General features: G+C 43.8%; 2 protein-coding genes across 13 annotated transcripts in view; one reads left to right on the top strand and one right to left on the bottom strand.

Annotated features, from left to right (window-relative positions):
* The window catches only part of NUSAP1 (nucleolar and spindle associated protein 1), a 41,064-nt gene extending 39,536 nt beyond the window's left edge, over positions 1-1,528 (top strand). For all 7 annotated transcript variants that reach the window (XM_049898316.1, XM_049898315.1, XM_049898314.1 and 4 more), the window contains exon 11: positions 823-1,528. In XM_049898316.1, coding sequence (XP_049754273.1) covers positions 823-916 — 94 coding nt within the window. In that variant the 3' untranslated portion in view covers positions 917-1,528. The remainder of the gene's footprint in view (positions 1-822) is intronic.
* Positions 1,528-26,321, bottom strand: NDUFAF1 (NADH:ubiquinone oxidoreductase complex assembly factor 1). Of its 6 annotated transcripts, none has more exons than XM_049898317.1 (5): positions 26,122-26,321; positions 9,577-10,231; positions 5,666-5,851; positions 4,513-4,587; positions 1,528-2,185 (listed from the first exon to the last, which is right to left on the bottom strand). In XM_049898317.1, exons 1-5 carry the CDS (start codon positions 26,244-26,246, stop codon positions 2,048-2,050), a joined length of 1,179 nt encoding a protein of 392 aa, XP_049754274.1. In that variant the 5' UTR covers positions 26,247-26,321; the 3' UTR covers positions 1,528-2,047. The 6 variants fall into 6 exon arrangements, with proteins under 6 accessions (XP_049754274.1, XP_049754280.1, XP_049754279.1 ...); XM_049898323.1 differs by having other exon boundaries at positions 26,147-26,166; XM_049898322.1 differs by lacking the exon at positions 26,122-26,321 and adding an exon at positions 19,571-19,622.
* Positions 26,322-26,416: the final 95 nt, after the last annotated feature.

Genomic DNA, 26,416 nt, shown 5'->3' with positions numbered 1-26,416 from the left:
TTCTGAGGTACCTCTGGGTGGGCTTGAACCACCAGCCTTTTGGTTAGCAGCTGAATGCTTAACCATTTGCACCACACAGCGACACCACCAGGTAGATGTAAATTCCTTGATCCCAAGGAAACCAGGCTTACCGCATCAAGCAAGGCTCTGCACTAGGGAAGATGCCAGAATGGTTCTTAGAGGCTTCCGTAGGCAGAAAACCAGGTTTAAGTCAGAGCTGGTCCTGGTTGAGTCCAGATGCCTGCCTGGAAGCTTCCTGATCCAGGGTTTCCTGTCATTTGAGTCTTGCACATACCCAGCTGCCATGAAGACAGCTTCACAACTGTGTTTCTTATTAAGGTAACATTATCCTGGGCTTTTTTGTTGTGGCTGAGACCCCTCTAGAAAAACAAAACTTAGGAGGTTGAGTCAGTAGACCCTGGTTCCAGGTCCGGAACTTTCACCAGACTACTGCGGTTTTTGAGAATGACCTTTGACTTCCAGGAGTAGGGATTTCTCGCTTAAAATAAGTACAGGAGTGGGATTCAATTGCCAAGGTGCCCTCTGGGTTCCAAGTCCATGCTTGGTTTTAGAATGCTGAATTAACATAAAAAGGAAAATACCAATTTCTAGTCCTTTAACACAACAATGACTTCCAGGTGTAGCGCCCTCTTCCACTCCCCTACCTTTCCCCCCCTCCCGGGACCACTATGATAGAGCTAAGTGTCCTGTGAGCGTCTGTCCTCCACAAGTATGCTGGATGTCACTCAGCCCAAGAGCATTGTGCTGAAGTGTCTGTCGTGGTGCTTCACCAGAGCCTAACTTGTGACCTGTGCCTCTTAGGGAAGAGCAACGGAAGAAGCGCGACCAAGAACGGAAGGAGAAGAAAGCAAAGGTTTTGGGAGCTCGAAGAGGCCTCATTAGAGCAGCAGATTAATAATTTCTTAATATTCTGTAAATATTCTGTCATTTTGTAACCTTTTCTTTGCTTCTGTAAATATTTTTATGCTGTCCTCCTCTCTTTGATCAAAAGACCTTTTTCTGCCCTGTGTTTGTAATACATGTAGTGTCTGTGGCCTCTGCCTTCTGCATCTCTGAAAAGATTTTAACACTCCAAAGCTGAAAATAACAGGTTAAGAATAGGGGAAGCTGGGACAGAAAGTCACATCTACATCCTCTAGGATAGAGAATCCAGTAACCTTAATGAAACTTGGGCTGTGTGGTTTGGGTATGACATCAATAGTTGACCTATGTGAAAAATGTTTTTGTTTAAACTTATAAGCACCTTTGTTCAGATCATTTCATGTAACTGCCATCTGTCACTCATTATAGTCTTAAAAACAAAACTATAATTCATTCTAGCCTTGCTGATTTAACAATAAAAGATACAGGGCCATATGGAAATTTTCAGATTGCTGCTTTAAGCATCTTACTCAGTTTATGGAAAAGACTAGAGTTGCTTAGCGTCATATCCATGTTGGTTGCACCTCAGTGGAGCTTCTGAGTTTTGTACTGCTTAAGATTTTCATAAATAAAATTTTTTCTCATTACGGTATATTCTTTCTTTGTGAACATACCAGCCTTCCAAGTTTAGCTGAGCAGCTGAGAGGAACAAGAGTTTACATTTACTTTTTGTGACCACCACTCCCACCCAAGAATGACATGAAAGTGTCCTTCCTTTGTATTCCCATAGCACCTGTCAGATTTTATTACATTTACCATACTTATTGATACATTCAGATTTCCCTGTCAAGATGCAGAGATGAGATCAATCAAGAAACCTCTGAGTAATTTCCAAATACGTTCTGATCAAAAGCAGTTACTGACACTGTCCCCCTGTATCAGTACTTAAATTCTCTGAGCTAAGGCACAGATCAGAGCCTGGTTTCATTCAGTGTTCCCCTGTCTGGGCCCTCTTAGCGACTGCGTGTAGCCTCGTCTTAGAGAATACACACCAGCCGTTGGTTGGATGCTATTAAAGAACACTTTATTTCGTCTGCCACTGTGGGTGCTACTACCCTCAGTTTAGTAACACAAAACTACCATGTGATCTTTTTTATTTAAAAAGTCACGGATTAAGATCTGGAGAATTTTCATAGGCATATTCTTCTGTGTGGGCTGGATCGGTAAACACTCCAATAAAGTCTATTTCCAGAAAGAATGGACCATCAACTTTATCAGCCAGGGTGAATCCTATAGAAGAGATCTAAATTTAAAATAGAGAAGTTTATTAAAATCTTATATATCGATGTTATCCCTGAAGTTTTAAAATTCCATGTTGTGATTACTATAGCTGGGTTTTTACACTATCAGCCCTTCGCAGCTAGCTTTCATACACTGTAGCAAATTACAAGAGCAAGGACGAGGCTGCTTTTCTTCCCACATTCCACTCTTCCTTAGTGCCGAGTAAGAACAGTGGTGACAGCAGGGATGTCTAATGGAGATTTCCCAAAGCCCTCCTGAACTCTAATACTGTTCACTTATTTTAAAGCTGAAATAAAATGCAGGCATGCATGTCACTTATTTTAAAGCTGAAATAAAATGCAGGCATGCATGCTCAAAAGATGACCATACTGAAATTCCTCCAGGATGGGGGTTTGGCCCGCAGGACAGACCTAAGTGAGCCAGCATCTATTTGGGTGTAACAGGGTTAAAAAAGCCCTGTGCAAATGACTTCAACACCAACTACCCAGAGTTAGGTCAAGGGCACAGTCCTCCAGATGGCCAAGTCAGCCAAAGACTTCAGACAGCAGCCACAAGCTTGGGGACCCCCAGGCCATCGTCACTTCTGACTAGCTGGCTACAAAGTCAAGGGTTTCTACTACCTCCTCAAGTTCAATAATTCACTGGAACCACTCATAGAACTCACTAAAAGTGATCTACTTATGATTATAGTTTTATTATAGAAAAGGATATAAATCAGAACCAGCCAAAGGGAGAGACCCATAGGGTAAGGTCTGGGAGGGTCCCAAACGCGAAGCTTCCATTATCCTTTCCTCAGAGTCACAATATGTCACCCTCCCGACACACTGACATGTAACAATGCACAGCATACTGTCAGAGAAGCTCACTCAAGCCTTAGTGCCAGAGTTTTTAAGGTTTCGCTATGTAAGCATGACTGAACCATTAGCCAGGTGATTGAGCTCAATCTCTAGCCCCCTTCTGCCTTCCCTGGGTTGATATCACATGGCTCAAAAAGTTCAAACTGCTGAACACGTGGTTTGTCTTTCTGATATGGCCAGTTCCCATTCTGAACCATCACGACTTAGTATAAACCACCAAGGGGCACACCATGAATCACCTCACTATCAGACGTGGACCACCACGAATAACAAAGATACTCCAACCACTTAGGAAATTCCAAGGGCTTAGAGATTAACCGTACATAGACCAAGAGGCAGTCGTTTGAACAGAACAAAGCGATATTGAGTGGTTTAAAATCAGAAACGGTGTTGTATTCTTTCACCATACTTATTCAGTCTGTGTGCTGAGCAAATAATCTGAAAAATGGGACTATATGAAGAACTCGGCATCAGGATTGGAGGAAGACTCATTAACAACCCGAAATACGCAGACGATACAACCTTGTTGCTGAAAGCACTTACACCTCAACATAAAGAATACATATCCTCACAACTGGATCAACAACCAACATCATGATAAACAGAAAATACTGAAGTTGCCAAGGATTTCGTTTTACTTGGACCCACAATCATGCCCATGGAAGCAGCAGTGTATTGCACAACACAAACCTGCTGCATAAGACTTCTTTAAAGTATTCAAAAGCAAAGACGTAACTTTGAGGACTAAGGTGCGCCTGATCCAAGCCATAGTATTTTCAATCACCTCATATGCATGTGAAAGCTGGCCAATGAACGGGAAGACTGAAGAAGAATTGACGCCTTTGAATTATGGTGTTGGTGAAGAATACTGAATGTACTATGGACTGCCAGAAGAACAAACAAATCTGTCTTGGAAGAAGTACAGCCAGAATGCTCCTCAGAAGTGAGTATGGTGAGACTTTGTCTCACGTATTTTGGATGTGTTATAAGGAAAGACCAAGTCCCTGGAGAAGGACATCATGCTTGGTAAGGCAGAGGAGGGTCAGCCAAAAAGAGGAAGACCTCAACAAGATGGATTGGTAACAGTGGTTGCAACAATGGGCTCAAACAGCAACAAGTGTGGGAATGGTGCAGGACCAGGCAATGTCTCCTTCTGTTGTACACAGGGCCGCTGTGAGTCGGAACCAACTCTACAGCACCTAACAACAACAACAACAGAGCTCACCTCCCGTGTACTGGGGACAAAGGCCGGCCCAGGCCTTTATTACACAGGTGTAGAGGTTACCTCCCAGGAACCAGGGGCGAAAGCAGCCCAGGTCTTTATTACACAGGTGTAGAGGTTACCTCCCAGGAACCAGGGGCGAAAGCAGCCCAGGTCTTTATCGTGAGCACTGACTGGAGTTTTCATCTTTTCCTTGCTAGCCTTCAAAACTGAACTTGTTGTCGGAGGAGTTCTGTCTCACTGAGTTACCTTGTCAAGCAGGAGCTGGAACTGGGTATCCCGGATTCTTCCTTGATTAGAGAAGAAAAACTTGGAGAAAGGAATCTGAAAGAAGAAACCATTTACTTCACAGCTGAAACATATGCAACTGAAGCATTTGTATGGAGCTAGAATAAAAAGAATAGTAGCTTAAATGTGACTCTAGAATTACTTAGTAATGCAGTTATAACAAGTGGCTAGCCATTTGGATCAAAAATACAAATATAAAAAAATGAAATAAGTGCTAGAAGAAACATATGAAAGACTTTGTAACCAAAAGTCCCAAAGGAAAAGGATATATTAGAGTATAAATTACAACTTTCTGATGGCAAAAGATAAACTAGGAAAAAATACAATATTTATGGACAAAGAATTTTATAAATAACTCAGAACAAACAGCACAATAGAAAAGTGGCCAAATGCCAGAAAAGGAAATAAAATAATAAGCATTAAAAAATGCTCAGTGTCACACACAATTAAGGAAATCTCAATTAAAACCACTGAAGTACCATTTTTACCTATCATTTTTGCCTACTGCAGATGTAATTAAGGCCCCAAACCAACTGACCTAATATTGAAAGATTGTCCTCTGTGTGGCATGAGCAAAATGGTGACTTTATTTCAAGTTCAGGGACTAAAAACCTTCAGGAGGTAGAATGCGCACCTGACTTTGCCTCCACTCTGAGTTTCCTTATTTTCCTTCAGGTTAACATTGCTTACCTTCTCAAAGCTTCATCTTCTCATTTAGAAAATTAAGACTTCCTTTTTTTTTTTTTTACATTACCAAGAAATAAAAAAAGGTTTTGATGATTGAGAACTGATGTGTGTATTCCTTTTAAGGGAGCCTCTCTATTAAGCTAGGGACACTGCCTGGAAGAGGTGACATGGCAGAAACTCAAAAAGGAAAATCTCAGACCCATGACTCGGCATGGATCTGGCTGCTATCCTCATCAAAATAGGAGCTAGCTAATAAGCTGACATTAATATTAATGAAAAAAGTCATTGATGTGAATTTCTCCTCCTGGTCCTCTTCCTTTTCCTCCCCACACCTTTCAAAAAGGATTAGTATGAAAAAGAAAATGACAATGTAACCATGATCTGAAAAGACCTCATTTCCATCAACAATAAAGACTTGTGCTGTTACCTTGACCTCTTGCCAATAGGGCCCCCCGCGGGTGAACATGAAGTAACTGTACATCTGATTCTTCCTCTGGACTATATCAGTGTCCTCCCTGATGTTCACCATCCAAGGCCGACCATCCCCACGGACACGGAGATACAGAGTGTTGAACTGAGACCAATCATATGACTTCTTCCTCTCAAATGCACCCTGAGGTAGGAAAAGTTAATTTGACCTCATTCTCCACTATTAGCAAAATTTGAGTCATCACCCAGTCACCATTATGAAAACGATCCATTACTCACTCTGCTTTTTCGGGGGGCTTCGTATCACCCTAAGAAGGCAGATAAATCTAGTGACTCTTATTTTCACACAAATTACTAGCATATGTTTCTAAGGTAATGTTCAAGACACAATTGGCTGGGACAGTGTTTACAAGAGGTAGGCACTCAGTCATGTTCGCTGAATGGAAGTGAATGACTTTATGTGCTCTCCTCCACTGGTCCTATGAATGACTTCCAAGTGACCCATTTTATGACAATGCCCTTCCCATAAATCCAAAAACTATGAAAGATAGCAATCATTTTCAAATTGATATTTAATAATAATAGCTACCATTGAATACTTATTCACTTTACATGCATAATCTCATTTAATCCTCACAAGAACTCTATGAGATAGGTCCCATCATTGTCTCTATTTTACAGATGAAGAAACTGAGCCCTCAGCTAGTAAGTGGTCCAGAGCTGTTTAAGTCTAAAATCTGCCTTAACTAATCATACTATCTTTCTCTTCAAAAGTGGAATTTAGCATTAATTTCCAAATTTATAGGTAATCTGATTTCAAGAATACCAGTGCTCATATATGACTAATATTTACTAGCTATGTAACTCTGGACAAATTACTAATTCTCCAGGAGCCTCAGTTTCTGCATCTGCAGAATCGAGATAATCGTACCAGAGGGCTGTTGTGAGGAGGAGGAGAGAGGATGGTATACTTTGGGCGTAGTACCAGGATCCGCAGAGTACACTTACTCAATGTTATCTAATATTTTCTTTATTTCTGAGGGGTATCCACCATTCTGTGGACTTTCAGGGCCTGAAAGAACCATCTTGTATGCACTGTGTGCTGCCTCCAAAGAGCACGTGCTTTTCTTTTTCATTCTTATGTGGAGAGAAGGGGCCTAATACTACGCTTGGTATTTGCCTTTCTCCTTAAGCACAACACGCAAGCAAACATCCAGGGGCTGCAGCCAGGCGAGGCATGGGAGCCTACCCAGGACAGCCCTGAAACAACTGGTCAGCAAATTCACAGGGTCATAGACTGGTCGGGGGAGGAAAAAAGGAACTGACCTAAGTAACTTTGGAAAACGGTGTTTTGACTAGACACTGTAAGGCTAAAAACAAAAGAAACTGTATACAAACACAGAAGTCCACTTGATGAAGTTGTTTCTCATGGCTCTACAGGTTAAAAATTCTGAAATTGCTTTACATGTACAGAGTTTGAATAAATAAATAAATGGAAGAGGGTTCCCCCAAGACTATCGCCCTGAGATACCCTTTAAACATGCAACTTAACCCACTCCCAGAGGTCACTGTTCAGCCAAATAATAGATTGGTTCATAAAATAAACAGTATCACCTGTGAGTACTGTGTTCCTTTAAATAATCATCTATATGAGACCAAAGCAAAGATGAGAAGGTAAGGGGTGGCGGGGCAGGGAAGCTAGATTAATGGAAACAGAACAACCAGAAGAAAAATAACGAGAATGCTGACACACTGTGAAAAATGTAACCAATGTCACTGAACAATATGTACAGAAATTGTTCAATGGGAAGCAATTTGCTTTGTAAACTTTCACCAAAAACATAATGATAAAATAAATAAAATGGATAGTGGATGGCAAAAGACAGATTTCTCACTGCTACAGAGGGAAATTATAGATAAGCAGTGGGGGAGGCGAGAATGAACCATGTGGTACTGGATTAGAATTGGAAGGATCGTACGAACGCATGTCTAGCTTAATACAGATGGAGAGATACAAAAATAATTATAGATATGTGTGTATACATGTGTTAGTATGCATACATATATTTCCTAGCTTTGTCCCCTGAGAGAGCCTAAAGTAGTGACACCCCAGTACCCTAATCTTGGTTTCTGCTACCATTCTCCAAAATAATCTTCCTTCAAGAAATTGCTGATTCCAGGGCTGGGACAGGAAAAATAAAAGATGAGCCTGAACATCTTGTGCCCAAAAATGCCCGAAAACCAAAAGGATGGGAGCATGTCAAAGGACACAGGCACTAACCTTCAAGAGCTATCAATGGCCAAAGCTGAATAATTTGAGCAACAAAATAAATAGCGGATAATAACCCAAAGTATAGGTCTATACTAAATGATTAAGTAAATAAATGTGGGAGAAGAAACAAATCTTCCTTATGTAAGAACTTCCAATATTTTATGCAGATCCTCCCCCAGAAGATACTTAATCCCTTCCTTTCACCCTGAATGTGGCTGCTCTTCTGACTGGCTTCCAAAGGACTGAGTATGCAAAGGATGAAAAAAGTAACTTTTCAGTGGAGAAACCAGGCAAATACTACCTAGGCTGGGTGATCAAGGCCAACATCATCAGTGACAGGTCATTTTTGATAGTATATAACCCTGATATGATGTGATGATGAGAAGGGTACTTCACCTCTGCGATATTCTTCCCCAAAACTCATAACTCCAGTTGTTACAGATTGAATTCTGTCCCCCCAAAATATGTAGTAAATCCTAACCTCTATGCCTGAGATGAAAATCCCATTTTGGGATGGGCTGTCTTTGTTATGTTAATAAGGCAGGATTAGTGTAGGGTGTAACTTGAGTCAGTCTCCTTTTGAGATACAAAAGAGATTAAACAAGTAAACAAGAGCAGAGATGGGATAAGATAGATGCCAAAACATAAAGATCTCCTTGGAAACAGGAAGCAGAAGCTGAAGAGACAAGGCCCTTCCTCCACAGTAGACAGAGAAAATATTCCCCTAAAGCCCATGCTCTGAATTCAGACTTCTGGCCTCTTAAACTGTGAAAAAACAAATTTGTGTGTTAAAGCCATCCACTTGTGGTATTTCTGTTATAGCAGGACTAGGTAACTAAGACACCAGTCTAATCAGGAGAAAAAAAACTCAGAAAAACCCAAATTGAGAGTCATTCTATCAAATACATGACTAGTAGTTCTCAAATCCTCATGAAAAACAAGGAAAGACAGAGAAACTGTCACAGATCAGACCAGACTAAGAACACTTCACAACTAACTGTAATGTGATATCCTGGATGGGATCCCAGAAAGAAAATGGGTATTAATGGGAAAACTAGTGACATTCAAATGAAATCTGGAATTTAGTTAATAGCAGTACATCAATGTCGGCTTCTCAGCTGTGACAAATGTACTACAGTAAAGTAAGACGTTAACAATAGGGGAAACGGGGTGAGGGGTATACAGGAGCTCTCTGTACTACCTCTGCAACTTTTCTGTACATCAATAACTATTTTGAAATAAAAAGTTTTCTTTAAAAAAATCCCACAGACCGACGTACATCTACTCTAAGGAAACCCTGGCCATTACAAGGGCTGTGGTCTATGTCAGAGGAGATGCAAACCTCCTCAGCCCATCTCTCAAATGTCTAACTTCTCAGGGGTCTTCAAACGTAAAATGTTCCGCCCTGGCCCAAAGAGATGCCCGGAAACAAGTAGGCCCTCTTGAGGAACCATTTTCCCCTTGTGATTTCACCGTACACTTGTGCCTAGTGGTTATTTATCCCAGTACACAGATGAGACACGCACACAGAATGTGCCAGGTGTTCTTACGGGAACAAGATCTGCCTGCTATACTTCATGCTACAACTGGGTTCACCCTCATTCACTAGAAAACTGTGGCTGCTGGGCCTCACCTACCCTTGGGATCCTGGATACCATTCCACAGTACCCACTGCGGCTACTCTCTCCGTCCTGAGGGGCCTCAGAGCTCAGATTTCCATACAACAGCGCACTTTGGTTATTCTTGCCCATTTTCAGGAATACTTCACTTCTGCCTCCAATTGTCTTATCAGAAGTCACTATCCACTTATCCAAATCTTCTTTTCCACGAAACTGCCAGACGACCTTAGCTTGTTCCAGCAAGACCTCATGCAGAGGGCGGCCTTGAGGCCCTATCCAGTGATTCACAAACTCATCCTTCAAACGCCTAAAATGGTCCTTTATTTCATCTCGAATTGCTTTATCAAAACTAACTTCAGGCATCTCCTCAGGAGAAGTTATGTCCAAATCAACTTCTTTCTGGTGATGTCCTTGCAAATCCCTTTCCGTCTTCCTCTGAGGGGAGCCTGCTTTGCCAGGAGCAGCCGCAGGTTTCTGAAGACTGCTGGAACAGTAGTCTGCAGAGTGAGGACCCAAGAACAGGCATGAGGCAGCACTTGGCATCTGGCATTTTCTGAGAATATAAACACCATTCAGCAACTTGTGAACCAAAGCCATAATAAGAAAAAGTGAAAATGTAAAATTCTCCCTGGGCCACCAGGGAAAGAAGTGCCTGCAAACAGCCGAGTGCCACCTATAACAGAAGAGACATTGAGAGAGTTACCAGTGTAGCAATGAACACATCACACTTTCAGATTCAGTGCAGGTCATGTATGGTGAAATTCATGGACTTATTTTCCCAGTGCCTTCTATAAGCAAACCATTATCTATTTATTATACATTGTAAATGGTACCAAGATGAATAAAAATACAGGCCCTGTCTTCACGGAGCCAACAATCCACCACAAAATACTGCAATTCTGTGCCAAACTCTACCTCAAGAGGCTGTTATCAAATTTAAAGCAAATTTTCATGCTGGATTTTTAGGGAAAAAACAGTTTCCTGAAATAAAATATTTAATTAATTTACTGTAGGACTGTGGCTAACTGACTTAACAGTTTAGCATTTCATCTATAAAAAGAGAGGCTACACAGAGCACTCTATGCCAGGTCAGAAAACCTGGGCTTGACACCTCGCTCTGTCCGCTTATTAGGTTCTGACTATTGTAAATATTTTAAATATTGGCTATTTCATACGGCAAAACTTAATAAAGCTGTTTACCCTCAGACAAAAGGAGCCCTAATGGCACAATGACTAAACATTTGGCTGCTAACCAAAAGATGTGCAGTGGCTCTGCAGGAAAAAGACATGGCAATCACTTTTCTAAAGAGTACAGCCAAAAAACCCTATGGGGCAAAAACTCAACAACAAAAAGACAAACCAATTAAAAAATGGGCAAAGGATATGAACAGGCACTCCGCTACAGAAGACATTCAGGTAGCAAACAGATACGTGAGGAAGTGCTCACGATCATTAGCCATTAGAGAAATGCAAATCAAAACTACAATGACATTGCATCTCCAAAACAAGGCTGGCATTAATCCAAAAAACACAAAATAATAAATGTTGGAGAGGCTGTGGAGAGATTGGAACACTTCTACACTGCTGGTGGGAATGTCAAATGGTACAACCACTTTGGAAATCGATTTGGCACTTCCTTAAAAAGCTAGAAATAGAACTACCACACGATCCAGCAATCCCACTCCTTGGAATATATTCTAAAGAAATAAGAGCCCTTACATGAACAGATAGATGCACACCCATGCTCACTGCAGCACTGCTTACAATAGCGAAAAGATGGAAGCAACCAAGGTGCCCATCAATGGCTGAATGGATAAATAAATTATGGTATGGTCACACAACGGAATACTACGCATCAATAAACAGTGAGGAATCTGTGAAACATTTCATAACATGGAGGAACCTGGAAGGCATTATGCTGAGTGAAATTGGTCAGTCGCAAAAGGACAAATATTGTATAAGCCCACTATTATAAGAACTAGAGAAATAGTTTAAACTGAGAAGAAAACATTCTTTTGTGGTTACGAGACGGGGGAGGGAGGGAGGGTGGGAGAGGTATTCACTAATGAGGTAGTAGATAAGAACTATTTTAGGTGAAGGGAAAGACAGCACCCAATACAGGGGAGGTCAGCACAATTGGACTAAACCAAAAGCAAAGAAGTTTCCTGAATAAACTGAATGCTTCGAAGGCCACCGTAGCAGGGGCAGGGGGCTGGGGACCATGGTTTCAGGGGACATCTAAGTCAATTGGCATAATAAAATCTATTAAGAAAACATTCTGCATCCCACTTTGAAGAGTGGCATCTGGGGTCTTAAACGCTAGCAAGCAGACATCTAAGATGCATCAATTGGTCTCAACCCACCTGGATCAAAGAAGAATGAAGAACACCAAGGACACAAGGTCATTGCGAGCCCAAGAGACAGAAAGGGCCATATGAACCAGCAACTACATCATCCTGAGACCAGAAGAACTAGACGGTGCCCAGCTACAAAGGATGACTCCCCTGAAAGGGAACACAACAGAGAACCCCTGAGGGAGCAGGACAGCAGTGGGATGCAGACCCCAAATTCTCATAAGACCAGACTTAATGGTCCGACTGAGACTGGAAGGACCCCAGTGGTCATGGTCCCCAGACCTTCTGTTGGCCCAGGAAAGGAACCATTCCCGAAGCCAACTCTTCAGACATGGATTGGACTGGACAATAGGTTGGAGAGGGATGCTGGTGAGGAGTGAGCTTCCTGGATCAGGTGGACACTTGAGACTATGTTGGCATCTCCTGCCTGGAGGGGAGATGAGAGGGTGGAGGGGGTTAGAAGCTGGTGAAAAGGACACGAAAAGAGAGAGTGGAGGGAGACAGCGGGCTGTCTCATTAGGGGGAGAGTAATTGGGAGTGTGTAGCAAGGTGTATATGGGTTTTTGTGTGAGAGACCGACTTGATTTGTAAACTTCCACTTAAAGTACAAGAAAAATTATTTTTAAAAAAGAGAAAAAAAATAACAAGGCTGGCATTAATCCAAAAAACACAAAGCAATAAATGCTGGAGAGGTTGTGGAAAGATTGGAACATTTATAAACTTCTGGTGGGAATGTAAAATGGTACAACCACTTTGGAAATTGATTGGCACTTCCTTAAAAAGCTAGAAATAGAACTACCATACTATCCGGCAATCCCACTCCTTGGAATATATCCTAGAGAAATAAGAGCCTTTACACAAACAGATACATGTACACCTATATTCACTGCAGCACTGTTTACAATAGCAAAAAGATGGACCTAACCAAGGTGCCCACCCAGGGATGAATGGATAAATAAATCATGGTACATTAACACAATGGAATACTATGCATCGATAAAGAACTATGATGAATCCATGAAACATTTCATAACATGGGGGAGTCTGAAAGGCATTATGCTGAGTGAAATTAGCCAGTTGCAAAAGGGCAAATATTGTATGAGACCACTATTTTAAGAACTCGAGAAACAGTTTAAACAAAGAAGAAAATACTCTTTGATGGTTAAGAGAGTGCGGAGGCAGGGAGGGAGGAAGGGAAGATAGCAGATAAGTTTTATTTTAGGTGAAGGGAAAGACAACACACAATACGGGAGAGGTCAGCACAACTGGACTAAACCAGAAGCAAAGAAGTTTCCTGAATGAACCGTACACTTCAAAGGCCCACGTAGCAGGGGCGGGGGGTTTGGGGACCATGGTTTCAGGGAACATCTAAGTCAACTGGTATAATAAAATCTATTAAGAAAACATTCTGCAACCCACTTTGGAGAGTGGCGTCTGGGGTCTTAAACACTAAGAAGCGGCCATCTAAGATGTATCAATTGGTCTCAACCAACCTGGAGCAAAGGTGAATGAAGGACACCAAAGACACAAGGTAATTATGAGCCCCAGAGACAGAAAGGGCCACATAAACCAGAGACTACTTCAGCCTGAGACCAGAAAAACTAGATGGTGCCTAGCTACAACCGATGACCACCCTGACAGGGAACACAACAGAGAACCCCTGAGGGAGCACAAGAGCAGTGGGATGTAGACCGCGAATTCTCGTAAAAAGACCAGACTTAATGGTCTGAGACCAGAAGGACCCCGGAGGTCATGGTCCCCAGACCTTCTGTTAGGCCAAGACAGGACCCATTCCCAAAGCCAACTCTTCCGACAGGGAATAGACTGGACTATAGGATAGAAAATGGTGAGGAGTGAGTTTCTTGGATCAAGTAGACACATTAGACTATGTAGGCAGTTCCTGTCTGGAGAGGAGATGAGAAGGCAGAGGGGGTCAGAAGCTAGCTGAATGGACAGGAAAATAGAGGGTGGAGAGGAGGAGTGTGCTGTCTCATTAAAGGGAGAGCAACTAGGAGTATACAGCAAGGTTTACATAAATTTTTCTATGAGAGACTGACTGGATTTGTAAACTTCAATAAAGAATAAAAATAAAAACCCCTATGGGGCAGTTCTACTCTGTTACACGGGGTCGCAATGAGTCGGAATTGACTCTTGACAACACTCAGCAACAACCACTACCACCCTCAGATAAACCAGCTGATCTTTTGAGGCCTCCCCTTCCTACCTAACAGGGGTCTTCTGAACATTACAAAGAATGATGGCTGTAAGGGGTTCTCTGTTTCAACAGATCTGACAAGGGCCCCAAGATTCTGCATTTCTACAAACTCCTAGTCCAAGGTCGACACTTGGAGTAACAAAGCTCTGATGACTGTTGTTGTTGTCAGGTGCTATGGAGTCGGTTCTCACTCATAGTGACCTTATGAACTACAGAACGAAACACTGTCGGGTCCTGCGCCATGCTCGCAATCATTATAATGCTTGAGCCCATTGTTGCAGCCACCGAGTCAATCCATCTCGTTGAGGGTCTTCCTCTTCTTCGCTGACCCTGCAATTTACCAAGCATGATTTCCGTCTCCAGAGACTGAACCCACCTGATAACATGCCCAAAGTATGTAAGATGTAATCTTGCCACCCGTGCTCCTAAGGAGCATTCTGATTGTACTTCTTCCAAGATAGATTTGTTCGTTCTTATGGCAGTCTATGGTATAGTCAATATTCTTCACCAACACCACAATTCATAGGTCTCAATTCTTTGGTCTTCCTTATTCATTGTCTAGCTTTTGTACGCATACAATGTGACTGAAAATACCATGGCTCGGGTCAGGCACATCTTAAGTCTTCATGGTGACATCTTTGCTTTTCAACACTTTAAAGAGGTCCTTTCCAGCAGATTTGCCCAATGCAATGGGTCTTTTGATTTCCTGACTTCAGCTTTGATGGGTGCTGATTGTGAATCCAAGTTAAATGAAATCCTTGATAACTTCAATCTTTTCTCTGTTTACCATAATGTTGCTTATTGGTCCAGTTGTGAGGGTTTTTGTTTTATGTTGAGGTATAATCCATACTGAAGACTGTGGTCTTTGATCTTCATCAGTAAGTGCTTCAAGTCCTCTTCACTTTTAGCAAGCAAGGTTAAGTTATCTGCATAACGCAGGCTGTTAATGAGTCTTCCTCCAATCCTGATGCCCCGTTCTTCTTCATACAGTCCAGCTTCTCAGAATATTTGCTCAGCATACAGATTGAATAGGTATGGCAAAAGGAAACAACCCTGATGCAAACCTTTCCTGACGTTAAACCACACAGTATCCCCTGTTCTGTCCGAACAACTGCCTCTTGATTTATGTGCAGGTTCCTCATGAGCACAATTAGGTGTTCTGGAATTCCCATTCTTCACAATGTTATCCATAATTTGTTATGATCCACACAGTCGAATGCCTTTGCATAGTCCATAAAACATAAGTAAACATCCTTTTGGTATCCTCTGCTTTTAGCCAGGATCCATCTGACATCAGCAATGATATTCCTGGTTCCACATTCTCTTCTGAAACCAGCCTGAATTTCTGGCAGTTCCCGTCGATATACTGCTGCAGATGTTTTTGAATGACCTTCAGCAAAATTTTGCTTGTGTGTGGTATTAATGATATTGTTCGTTAATTTCCACATTTGGTGGGATCACCCTTCTTGGGAACAAGCATAAATATGGATCTCTTCCAGGTGGTTGGCCAGGTAACTGTCTTCCAAATTTCTTGGCACAGATGAGTGAGCACTTCCAGTGCTGCATCCATTTGTTGAAACATCTCAGTTGGTGTTCCGTCAATTCCTGGAGCCTTGTTTTTCACCTATGCCTTCAGTGCAGCTTGGACTTCTTCCTTCAGTACCATCAGTTCCTGATCATGTGCCCCCTTTTCGGTATAATGACTCTGTGTATTCTTTCCATTTTCTTTTTTGGCTTCCTGCTCCGTTTAATATTTTCCCCATAGAATCCTTCACTACTGAAACTCGAGGCTTGAATTTCTTCTTCAGTTCTCTTGATGATTACTCACCATTTAAGCTCCTCAACAGCAGACCCTAAAGAACAGTAGTGATAACACCATCACCTCAAATTTTAATACCATTCTTAATATTTTCAAATCATCTTAACATGTATTATCTCACTTAATCCACATGAAACGCCTATGAGACAAGTCAAGTAGGTATTTCCTTTCTCTGTAAAACAGACAGTGAAACATGAATGACTTGCCTAAGGTCATGATGGAAATCAGTATCGGAGCTGGAACTAGAACCCTTGCTTAAATCCTTCCACTAGAAGATGCTGCCTCTCTATATCTTAGATATCACCAATGTAGCTTCTGTGTTGTTGGTGGGTGCCTTCAGTCATGGCAATCCCACGCACAACGAACGAAGCACTGCCTGGTTCTGTGCCATCCTCATGATTCATTACAGATCAGATCATTGTGATGCATGGAGTTTTCACTAGCTGATTTTCAGAAGTAGATTGCCAGGCCTTTCTTCCCAGTGCATCTTAGTCTGAAAGCTCCACTGAAACCCATTCAGCATCACAACAACACAAAGGCCTCCACTGACAGATGGTGACTGCACTTGAGGTACACTGGCTGGGAATGGAACCCAGGGCCCCAGCGCAGAAGGTGAGAATTCTACCTCTGAGCCACCAATGCCTCAGAGCTTCTACAGTTCTAATAAAATAATGCAACAACTTTGCCTTTAGCGGAAACATTTAGTGAGTGTTGGCAGGAAGTGTAGCCAGAACTAGGAAGGCAAACACAGCCCCCTCTCTATGCCAGCTAACCCTGCAAGGAAATAAAATACGCAATGCCAGTTTCTTTATCTTTCTCTTACCCTTTCAGCCCCAGAGGCCAAAGGGGCGTGGGGGGAAACCGCAAGAGTCCACATCAAAATGGCACCCAGGTCACTCTAGCTTTAGCATAGGTCTTGTCCTCTTTCTAAAATGCCCCTTCTCCCTCACGCTCCGCATCAGGTAGATTACAAACTCTCTCTCTCCTAGATCACTGCCTCCACGCCTGCAACCTCCACCCCTATTCCATCCACCACTTAGCATCTGTTGTTTGTTGTTGTGAGCCTTCATCTCAATTCTGGCTCAGACTAACCCTACATGACAGATAAGCACTGCCACATAGGGCTTCCTAGGCTACAATTTTTACTGAAGCGGATCACAAGGTCTTTTCTCCCTCGGTGTGGCTGGTGGATTCAAACCATTGACCTTTCCATTAGCCGCTGTGCACTTAACCATGGTGCCACCAAAAAAGAAAAAACAAAGCCATTGCTGTCAAGTTGATTCCGATTCATAGCAACCCTATAGGACAGAGTAGAACTGCCCCACAGTGTTTCTAATCTGTAAGGAAGCAGACTGCCACATCTTTCTCCTATAGAGTGGCTGGTTGGTTTGAACTGTCGACCTTTTGTTTAGCATCCAAGCACTTTTGCCTAAGTCCACTGCATTACCAGGGCTCCTCACCACACTACCAGGCCTCCTTACTCCATCTAAACCAAAAAACCAAACGCATTGCCGTCGAGTCGATTCCAACTCATAGGAACCCTATAGGACAGAGTAGAACTGCCCCATAGGGTTTCCAAGGAGTGGCTTGTGGATTCAAACCGCTGACCTTTTGGTTAGTAAGCCAAGCTCTTAACCACTGAGCCACCAGGGCTCCTACTCACCATCAAGAAGGGCCTAAAAACACAAGACTAATTAAAACTCTTCACAGGCTCCTCAAGGTCTTCAGAATAAAGGCCAAACTTCCCCACAGGGTGTACAAGGCTCCTCCAGATACAGGTAATATTTAAATTTCCATTACAGATTGTGCTTAAAAGATTTTAACTCAACATCTGTAGGAATTTGGGAAACAAATGATAAGTCCCCCAAATGGAATATTATATAACCACAAAGATGATTTCTTGTGAATCCTACACTTGTTAGGTATCGTTGAGTCGATTCTGACTCCCAGCGATCTTATGCACTACAGAACTAAACACTGCCTGGTCCTGTACCATCTGCACAATTGTTGCCATGCTTGAGCCCATTGTTGCAGCCACTGTGTCAATCCATCTCATTAAGGGCCTTCCTATTTTTCCCTGACCCTCTACTTTACCAAGCATGACATTCTTCTCCAGGGACTGATCCCTCCTGACAACATGTCCAAAGTACATAAGATGTAGTCTCTCCGTCCTTGCTTCTAAAGAGCATTTTGGTTGTACTTCTTCCAAGACAGATTTGTTTGTGCTTTTGGCAGTACATGGTATATTCAATATTCTTTACCAACCCCACAATTCAAAGGTCTCAGTTCCTCTTTGGTCTCTTTATTCACTGTCCAGCTTTCCCGTGCATATGAGGTGACTAAAAACACTATGGCTTGGGTCAGGTGCACCGCAGACCTCAGGTTGACATCTTTGCTTTTCAACACTTTAAAGAGTTCTTTTCCAGGCGATGTGCCCCCAATGCAATGCCTCTTGATTTTCTGACTGCTGCAGCCATGGGTGTTCCTTGTGGATCCAAGTAAAATGAAATTCTTAACGACCTCAATCTTTTCTCCCTTTACCATGATGTTGTTTTTTTTGGAAACAAACGATAAGTATCCCAAACAGAATATTACATAACCACAAAAATGATTCTTGTGAATCCTACACTTAGGCTACAAAATTAAGTGGCAAATAAACAGGAATAAAAATTCCATATACATTGATGTTACAAATATAAAAATGCATAGATAAAAAAGATTGGCGGGGGGAAGAAAGGCTTAAAGTCCTGTGTAGGGTGATGGAATTATGCCTAATATTATTCACCCTATTTTCCAAACCCTCAGCAGTGTTGTTCCATTTCTAATTACATAACTTTAATTATAAACGTTTTGTTTCACGTATTTACCAACAAACGCAAAGTCAAGCCATTAACTGAAGGATACCGGACCAAAGCTGGCAACGAGTTTTGCTGGCAGCGTAACCCACGCAGCTACAAGTGAATAATATTAGCAAAGACTGTATCCAGGGCCAGAAACTGTTCTAAGCCTAGTTCCACTGACTCCTCACAGCAACCCTGAGAGATACTATTATTAATCCAATCATAAAACCAACCAAACCAAACCCGCTCACGTCAATTCCGACCCACGGCGACCCTACAGGACAGTCGAACTCCCCACAGGGTTTCCACGGAGCCGATGGTGCGTTCCAACCGCCGACCTTCTTCTGGTCAGCCGCCGAGATCCCGTCACAGAGACGAGGAAAGGAAGGCTCCAAGACCGAACTCCCCCGGTCGCACGGCTAGTAAGCGGCCACCAACGCCCGAGCCCCGCGTTTGGCTCCCGCTCCTAGCCGGGTGAGCGGCCCAGGCCCTGCCGTCTGGCCTCCGGAGGCTGACGTTCGCCGGCCCCCTCACCCCTCACCTGCTAAGGTGGGGACGCGCTCCCACGTCGCGAACGTACCAGCCACAGGTGTGGGCTAGCTCGTCTCCCCAACAGCGGCTAAGAGCGACTTCCGCCCAGGTCCCCGCTTTTCCCCATCGGGTTCTCCACTTTTCCTGTCCGGCACCAAACCAGCGGTCGGATACTGAAGTTCCGGCATGGTGCGGAGACCCAGGGAGGGTAGCAAGGGTCCCCCGGGCCGTGCGAACTGAGGCTTTGGCTCACCTGTCCTCCAGAGGAAATCCTGTTGGCGTAGTGGTTAAAAGCTACGGCTGCTGCCAATAGGCCGGCAGTTCGAATCCACCAGGCGCTCCTTGGAACCCCTAGGGGGCAGTTCTACTCTGTCCTATAGGGTCACACTGAGTCGGAATAGACTCGACCGCAGTAGGCTTGGTTTTTTCAGGGGCTCTCCAAAAGGTCCGGCTTCCACCCCTCCTGGTTTTTACTGTCCTATTTTTTTTTTTTTTTTATGTTAGAAAGTAGGGGAGAATTTGCAGGTGTTTATCTGCATCCCGCCTTCTGGCTGCAAACTCCATCCCTGCATTGTCAGATAGAAAAAAATAGGATTCATATATTGCCCCCCCATCACCACCACCCCCCTCGCTGCGCCCTCAGGCGCAGGGGTCCTCCCGAGCCCCCTCTTACTGCGACCCTCAAGAGCTGTCTGGCCTCAGAGTATCAGTTCTCTAGAATTGCTCCGGCAGCATCCTAGGAGATCGGCGCTTCGGAGGCAAACCACCCTAGTTTCCCTTCTCCACCACTGCCTTGCCAGGCCAAGCAATTCGCTGGGCTTCTATTGTACCTTGTGCACGCCTCGGTTAAAGCACTTTCAATATTGTGTCCTAATTATTTAAAAGGCCTTGGTGGTGTGCTGCGGAGCCCTGGTGGCACAGCGGTTAAGAGCTTGGATAGTAACCAAAAGGTTGGCAGTTCAAATCCACCAGCTACTCCTTAGAAACCCTATGTGGCAGTTCTCTGTCCTATAGGCTCACTATGAGTTGGAATTGCTTGATAGCAACAGGGTTGGTTTTTGGTTTGGTGGTGCAATGGTTAAGAACTCAGCTGCTCAAAAAGATGGAAGCAACCAAGGTGCCCATCAATGGATGAATGGATAAATAAATTATGGTATATTCACACAATGGAATACTACACATCGATAAAGAACAGTGATGAATCTGTGAAACATTTCATAACATGGAGGAATCTGGAAGGCATTATGCTGAGTGAAATTAGTCAGTTGTAAAAGGACAGATATTGTATAAAACCACTATTATAGGAACTCCAGAAATAGTTTAAACAGAGAAGAAAATATTCTTTGATGGTTATAAAAGGGGGGAGGACAGACGGTGGGAGAGAGGTATTCACTAATTAGATAGTAGATAAGAACTACTTTAGGTGATGGGAAAGACAACACACAATACAGGAGAGGTCAGCACAACTGGACTAAACCAAAAGCAAAGAAGTTTCCTGAATAAACTGATTGCTTTGAAGGCCAGCATAGCAGGTGCAGGGCTTTGGGGACCATGGTTTCAGGGGAAATTTAAGTCAATTGGCATAATAAAATCTATTAAGGAAACACTCTGCATCCCACTTTGGAGAGTAGCATCTGGGGTCTTAAATGCTAGCAAGTGGCCATCTAAGATGCAACAATTGGTCTCAACCCACCTGGATCAAAGGAGAATGAAGAACACTAAGGACACAAGGAAATTACGAGCCCAAGTAACAGAAAGGGCCACATAAACCAGAGACAACAACAGCCTGAGACCAGAAGAGCTAGATGGTCCCCGGCTACAACCGATGACTCCCCTGACAGGGAACACAACAGAGAACCCCTGAGGGAGCAGGACAGCAGTGGGATGCAGACCCCAAATTCTCGTAAAAAGACCAGACTTAATTGTCTGACTGAGACTAGAAGGACCCCGGTGGTCATGGCCCCCAGACCTTTGTTGGCCCAGGAAAGGAACCATTCCCAAAGCCAACTCTTCAGACACGGATTGGACTGGACAATGGGTTGGAGAGGGATGCTGGTGAGGAGTGAGCTTCTTGGATCAGGTGGACACTTGAGACTATGTTGGCATCTCCTGTCTGGAGGGGAGATGAGAGGGTAAAGGGGTTAGCAGCTGGAGAAATGGACATGAAAAGAGAGAGTGGAGGGAGGGAGCAGGCTGTCTCATTAGGTGGAGAGCAATTGGGAGTATGTAGCAAGGTATATATAAGTTTTTGTGTGAGAGATCGACTTGATTTATAAACTTTCACTCAAAGCACAAAAAAAAAAAAAAAAAAAGAGCTCAGCTGCTAACCAAAGAGTTGGCAGTTCGAATCCACCAGCTGCTCCTTGGAACCCCTATGGGGCAGTCCTACTCAGCCCTATAGTCACTATGAGTCAGAATCCACTCCTCAGCAACCAGTTTTTTGTTTGGGGGTGCAGTGGTTAAAGCGTTCAGCTGCCAGCCTAAAGGTTGGTGGTTGAAACTCAGAGAAAAATGTGGCAGTCTGTTTCCGTAAACATTACAGGCTTGGAAACCCTATGGGGCAGTTCTACTCTGTCCTATAGGGTTGGTATGAGTTGGAATCTAACCAGCAGCAGTGGGTTTTTTTTTTGTTTGTTTTGGTCCTAGTTACTTATTCACTTCTCTCTTCCTCCACCACACCATGTGCTTCTTGGGTCCATAACTATGCTGTTTCCTTTGTCAAGCACCTAGTGTAGTGCTGGCAGGAAGTAGGCTCCCAGAGTGAATCTGAAAGAATGGTAACATCCCCTGGCAGTCTGGTCCCCACCTCATCTGAATAAAAATACATCCCATTAAAACCATTCTTCTCCAAGGTCTGGAAATACGTCACCAAATTGCTTTTTCCAATTTTCTTCCATCACTAGTTAACACTCTACCACCTGTTCCTTCTTAAAATTCTGTTTTGACTTCTCCGAGTCCACATTGCCTGCTTTTCCTATCTCTTCAGACTTCCTGTCTGCCTCCTTTGCTGGATAGGATGAGAACTAGGGGTACGAGAGCATCTTTCTCCATCCACAGCCTTAAAGTGGGTTTTCTCCAATGCCCAGCCAGTACCTTCTTTTCTAGCTTCAAATACAAATTATCTATAGACAATTTTATAATCTCTTTCCCTAAGCTCTAACATACATTTCTAACTGCCTCTTGGCAGTTCGAGTTGTGGGATATATCTTTGGCATATCAAATTTAATATTTCCCCCTTATTAACGCCTCCTCTTACAGTCCATATTTCTGCAAACGTTCACATGCTTCTAGGCTGGAAACTCTTGACTATCCTTGGCTCACTGACCCTAAAGTATATTGAGCTCTCATCTGTCTTTGACCTCTCTCCTTTCTAAACCCAATGACACCCTGATAGTAATTGCCCTTATACAATTTATATTCAGTCTACTGATTGCCCCACTTGGGGTATATAGCAGTTTGTCTGTCTGGCACCCAGAGCTAAACAACATATTCCTTTGGCTAGACATGTCACAGAATAAATTCTAGGCCTTCCATAATCTAACTCTGTCCTGTCTACCCTATTCATTCTTACCTTCAGTTTTTCATCCCAGCTGGTATCTGCTTAAACCACACTCATTCTTCCTCGTAATGGAGCTTAATGTTTTCTCCGTTTAGTATCCTTCCCTCTTTCCCAAACTACACAAAATGGTGCATCTGGATAGTTGTTTTCTTTAGACAGAGAAGTGGCCCAATGTTAGAATATATATGGATTTCTGAATAGCAAGGAATGATCTAGCCAACTGGTAAGGAACCTGGAAGGAGGACTGGAATATGGGTAACAAGAAGGTCTAGAGTAAAGGCATGTAGATGAACGATGAACATACGGGAGAGGGCACAACCTGTGGAAATCTTTGTTTCACATGTTAATGCACACCAGAGAGCTTCTACCATGGAAAAGGCAACAAATAATCAAACAGACAGGGTAACCTGGCCTGTTGACATCAGGAAGCCTCTATCACTGGCCACCCCAGTGCTGGTACGATTGGCACATAAATGGCCACAGTGTCAGAGATGAATATGTACACGGGTCCAACAGCATGGATTCTCACATTTCAAGGCTGATTTACCCATTGCCGTCATCAAATGTTTGACATGCCGCCAACAGAGACTAACGTTGAGCCCCTACAGGGCAGTATTCCTCAAAGAGATTAGCTGGTCACTTGGTGGCAAGTTAAAAACATTGGATCCTCCCACCATGGAAGGCCACTGATCTGTTGTGACAGGAAAAAAAACAAAAACAAAACACATGTATTTTGATTCTCTCCCAGCATTACTATCAGAGGGATTATGAAGTGCTCGGTGCCCTGACATGGGGTCCCACATAATACTGTATCAGTCCAGAGTGCCTGCTTTACAGCAAAGGAGGTATGGCTCATGACCACGGTTATATTGCATTCCACGTGTGTCAGTTACCTATTACTTCATAACAAATTACCCCAAAACTTGGTGACTTAAAACAAGAAACATTTGTTATTTCACATAGTTTCTGAGCATCAAGAATCTGGGAGCAGCTTAGCTGGATGGCTCTGGTTCAGGGTCTCTCATGAGATTGTGGTCAACATATTAACCAGGGCTGCAGCCATCTGAAGTCTTGACTGGGGCTGGTAGAGTCACTTCCAAAAGGATTCATTCACATAGCTATTGGTAGGAGCTTCTAGCCAAGTGGATCTCTCCACAGGGCTGCTTGAGTGTCCTTACAACACAGCAGCTAACTTCCTGTAATGAGCTAGGAATCAGGGAAAATGAGAGAGAGAAGAAAGAAACCACAGTATTTTGAATGACCTGGTCTTGGAAGTCGCATGCCATCTTATCTGCTTTATTTGTTAGAAGTGAGTCACAAGACCAGCTCACGCTCAAGGGGAAAGGAATTAAGCTCTGTCTTTTGAAGGGAGGAGTCCTGGTGGCACAGTGGTTAAGAGCTCAGCTGTTATCCAAAAGGTTGGCAGTTTGAATTCACCAGCTGCTCCTCGGAAACCCTACAGGGCAGTTCTACTCTGTCCTATAGGGTCATGAGTCAGAGTTGACTCGATGGCAATGGGTTTTTGCTTTTTGTTTTTTTTGTGTGTGTGTCAAATAATTTGCAGATCTGTTTTAAACCATCAAACCACATTACTCAGAAGCTGCCTAATAGAGCATTGAAATGGCCTGTTGAAGCACAAATTCAGAGGCACTACTTTATGAGGCTAGGATGCCAGTTTCAGGGTGCAGTATACACCTTGAATCAAAGATCTTTTTATGATGCTTTGTCCCCAGTAGTGAGAATACATGGGACTGGTTCGTAAGGGGTAGAAGCAGGAGTGGCCTCACTTATCATCACTCCCAATGACCCACTTAGGACATTTGTGCTTCCTGCCCCACAACTTTGGGCTCTGCAAGATTAAAGTGCTCCCCAAAGGAGGAAGACCTCCACAAGGGAACACAGCAAGGATCCTATTGAACTTTAAGCTACAGCTGTCACTTGGGCACTTTGGTCCCTCCTGTATAGGCAAGAAAAGGAGTCACCATCTCAGCAGGAGAAACTGATCCTGATCAGAAAGAAGACTGGGCTGCCGTTACACAGTGGAAGCAGGGCGGAAGGTTTTTGGTACCTAGGTGATCCACTTGGACACATTTTGGTACTCTCTTACCAACTTGTGACAATGAATGGACAAGCGCAGCAACTCTGGCCTGGGAAGGGCACGGTGACCAGAGGTCAGATCTCTCCAGGGTGATCATCTGTCACACCACCAGGTAAGATACTGAGATAACTGACCTTTTTATCAACTGTACTCAACATGTATAAAACTGAACTCATTCCCTACACACATCAGACCTCCAAACCTTCTCCTCTCCTGTGTTATGTTGACTAAGGGCCCACTAGCCACACACTTCCTAAACCAGAATCTGAGCCTTATCTGGGGACCTAGCACTCTCTTATCCCTGCCCCAACTAATCTCTAAGTCCTGGGGGTTCTACCTTCCAAATTATTAAGAATCTGCTCACTTCCCTCCGTTCCCATTGCTTCTTCTCTAGTTCAGGACACCATCATCTCTTGCCAAAATGATACCAACAGCCCACGTGGCCTCCCTACCCTGAGTTTCACTCCCTTCTAATGCATTCTCCATACTGCGGCCAGAGTAATCTTTTAAAAACACAAATCTAATCATGTCTTTCTTCGGTTTAAAATCTTTCAGTATTTAAGTTCGAATTCTTAAATGTTGTTCATCAGGCTCTGAAAGATGTGGCCGCTGCGTCCCTCCTCCGCCGTCATCTCTCACCTCATTCCCACACACCATACTCTTTGCACCCACCATAATGAACTTTCAGCTCCCTCAACCCAACACTCTGTATGATCACTGGGCCTTTGCCCCTGCTGTTCTCTGTGCCTGGAACAGCCTTCCCCCCCACTCTCTGGGCTAACTCAGGTGCATCCTCCGGGCCCCAGATCACCTGTCACTTGCACAGCCCTGGCAGGCTCCATCCCTCAATGGGTGTCTGACACTTAAAAGGCTGGAGATGAGTGAGCCTGCTCAGAGTGGACTCAGATTCTTTGTTTTTTTGTTTTTTTTTAATTGTGTTTTAAGTGAAAGTTTACAAATCAAGTCAGTCTGTCATACAAAAACTTATACACGCCTCGCTAACTTATAGACGCTCTCCCCCTAACAAGACAGCACACCCCTCCTCTCCACCCTGTATTCCCCGTGTCCATTCAGCCAGCTCCTGTCCCCCTCTGCCTTCTCGTCTCCCCTCCAGGCAGCAGCTGCCCACAGAGTCTCACGTGTCTACCTGAGCCAAGACGCACACGCCTCACCAGCATCATTTTCTATTCTATAGTCCAGTCCAATCCCTGTCTGAAGAGCTGGCTTCAGGAGTGGTTCCAGTCTTGGGCTAACAGAGGGTCCAGGGGCCATGCCCTCTGCGGACCTCGGAGGCTCCAGCCCTCGCCAAGTGGGGACGCCGCCGAGCTTCCACTCGGCTACAGCGACACGCCCAAGTCCGCCAGAGGCCGACGTTACGCAAGCGACGGCCGCCCTCCGCCCAGAGCCAAGTCCGCGCGCGGTCCCGCCTCCCACGCTGCGTC

Source organism: Elephas maximus, chromosome 10, assembly GCF_024166365.1.
Source record: "Elephas maximus indicus isolate mEleMax1 chromosome 10, mEleMax1 primary haplotype, whole genome shotgun sequence".
Taxonomy (NCBI): domain Eukaryota; kingdom Metazoa; phylum Chordata; class Mammalia; order Proboscidea; family Elephantidae; genus Elephas; species Elephas maximus.
Note: the sequence above shows the minus strand (reverse complement) of the source record. Positions and strands in the feature narration are given on the sequence as shown.

What these genes read in the sequence shown, in the direction of transcription:
- NDUFAF1 (XM_049898317.1), bottom strand. Translation starts at nt 26,246, where the DNA reads ATGGCCCCTGGACCCTCTGTTAGCCCAAGACTGGAACCACTCCTGAAG. An exon ending in TGGTATCCAGGATCCCAAGG is followed by an intron (nt 5,852 to 9,576) that starts GTAGGTGAGGCC and finishes TTCCTACCTCAG; the next exon opens with GGTGCATTTGAGAGGAAGAA. An exon ending in CCTATTGGCAAGAGGTCAAG is followed by an intron (nt 4,588 to 5,665) that starts GTAACAGCACAA and finishes TTCTTCTTTCAG; the next exon opens with ATTCCTTTCTCCAAGTTTTT.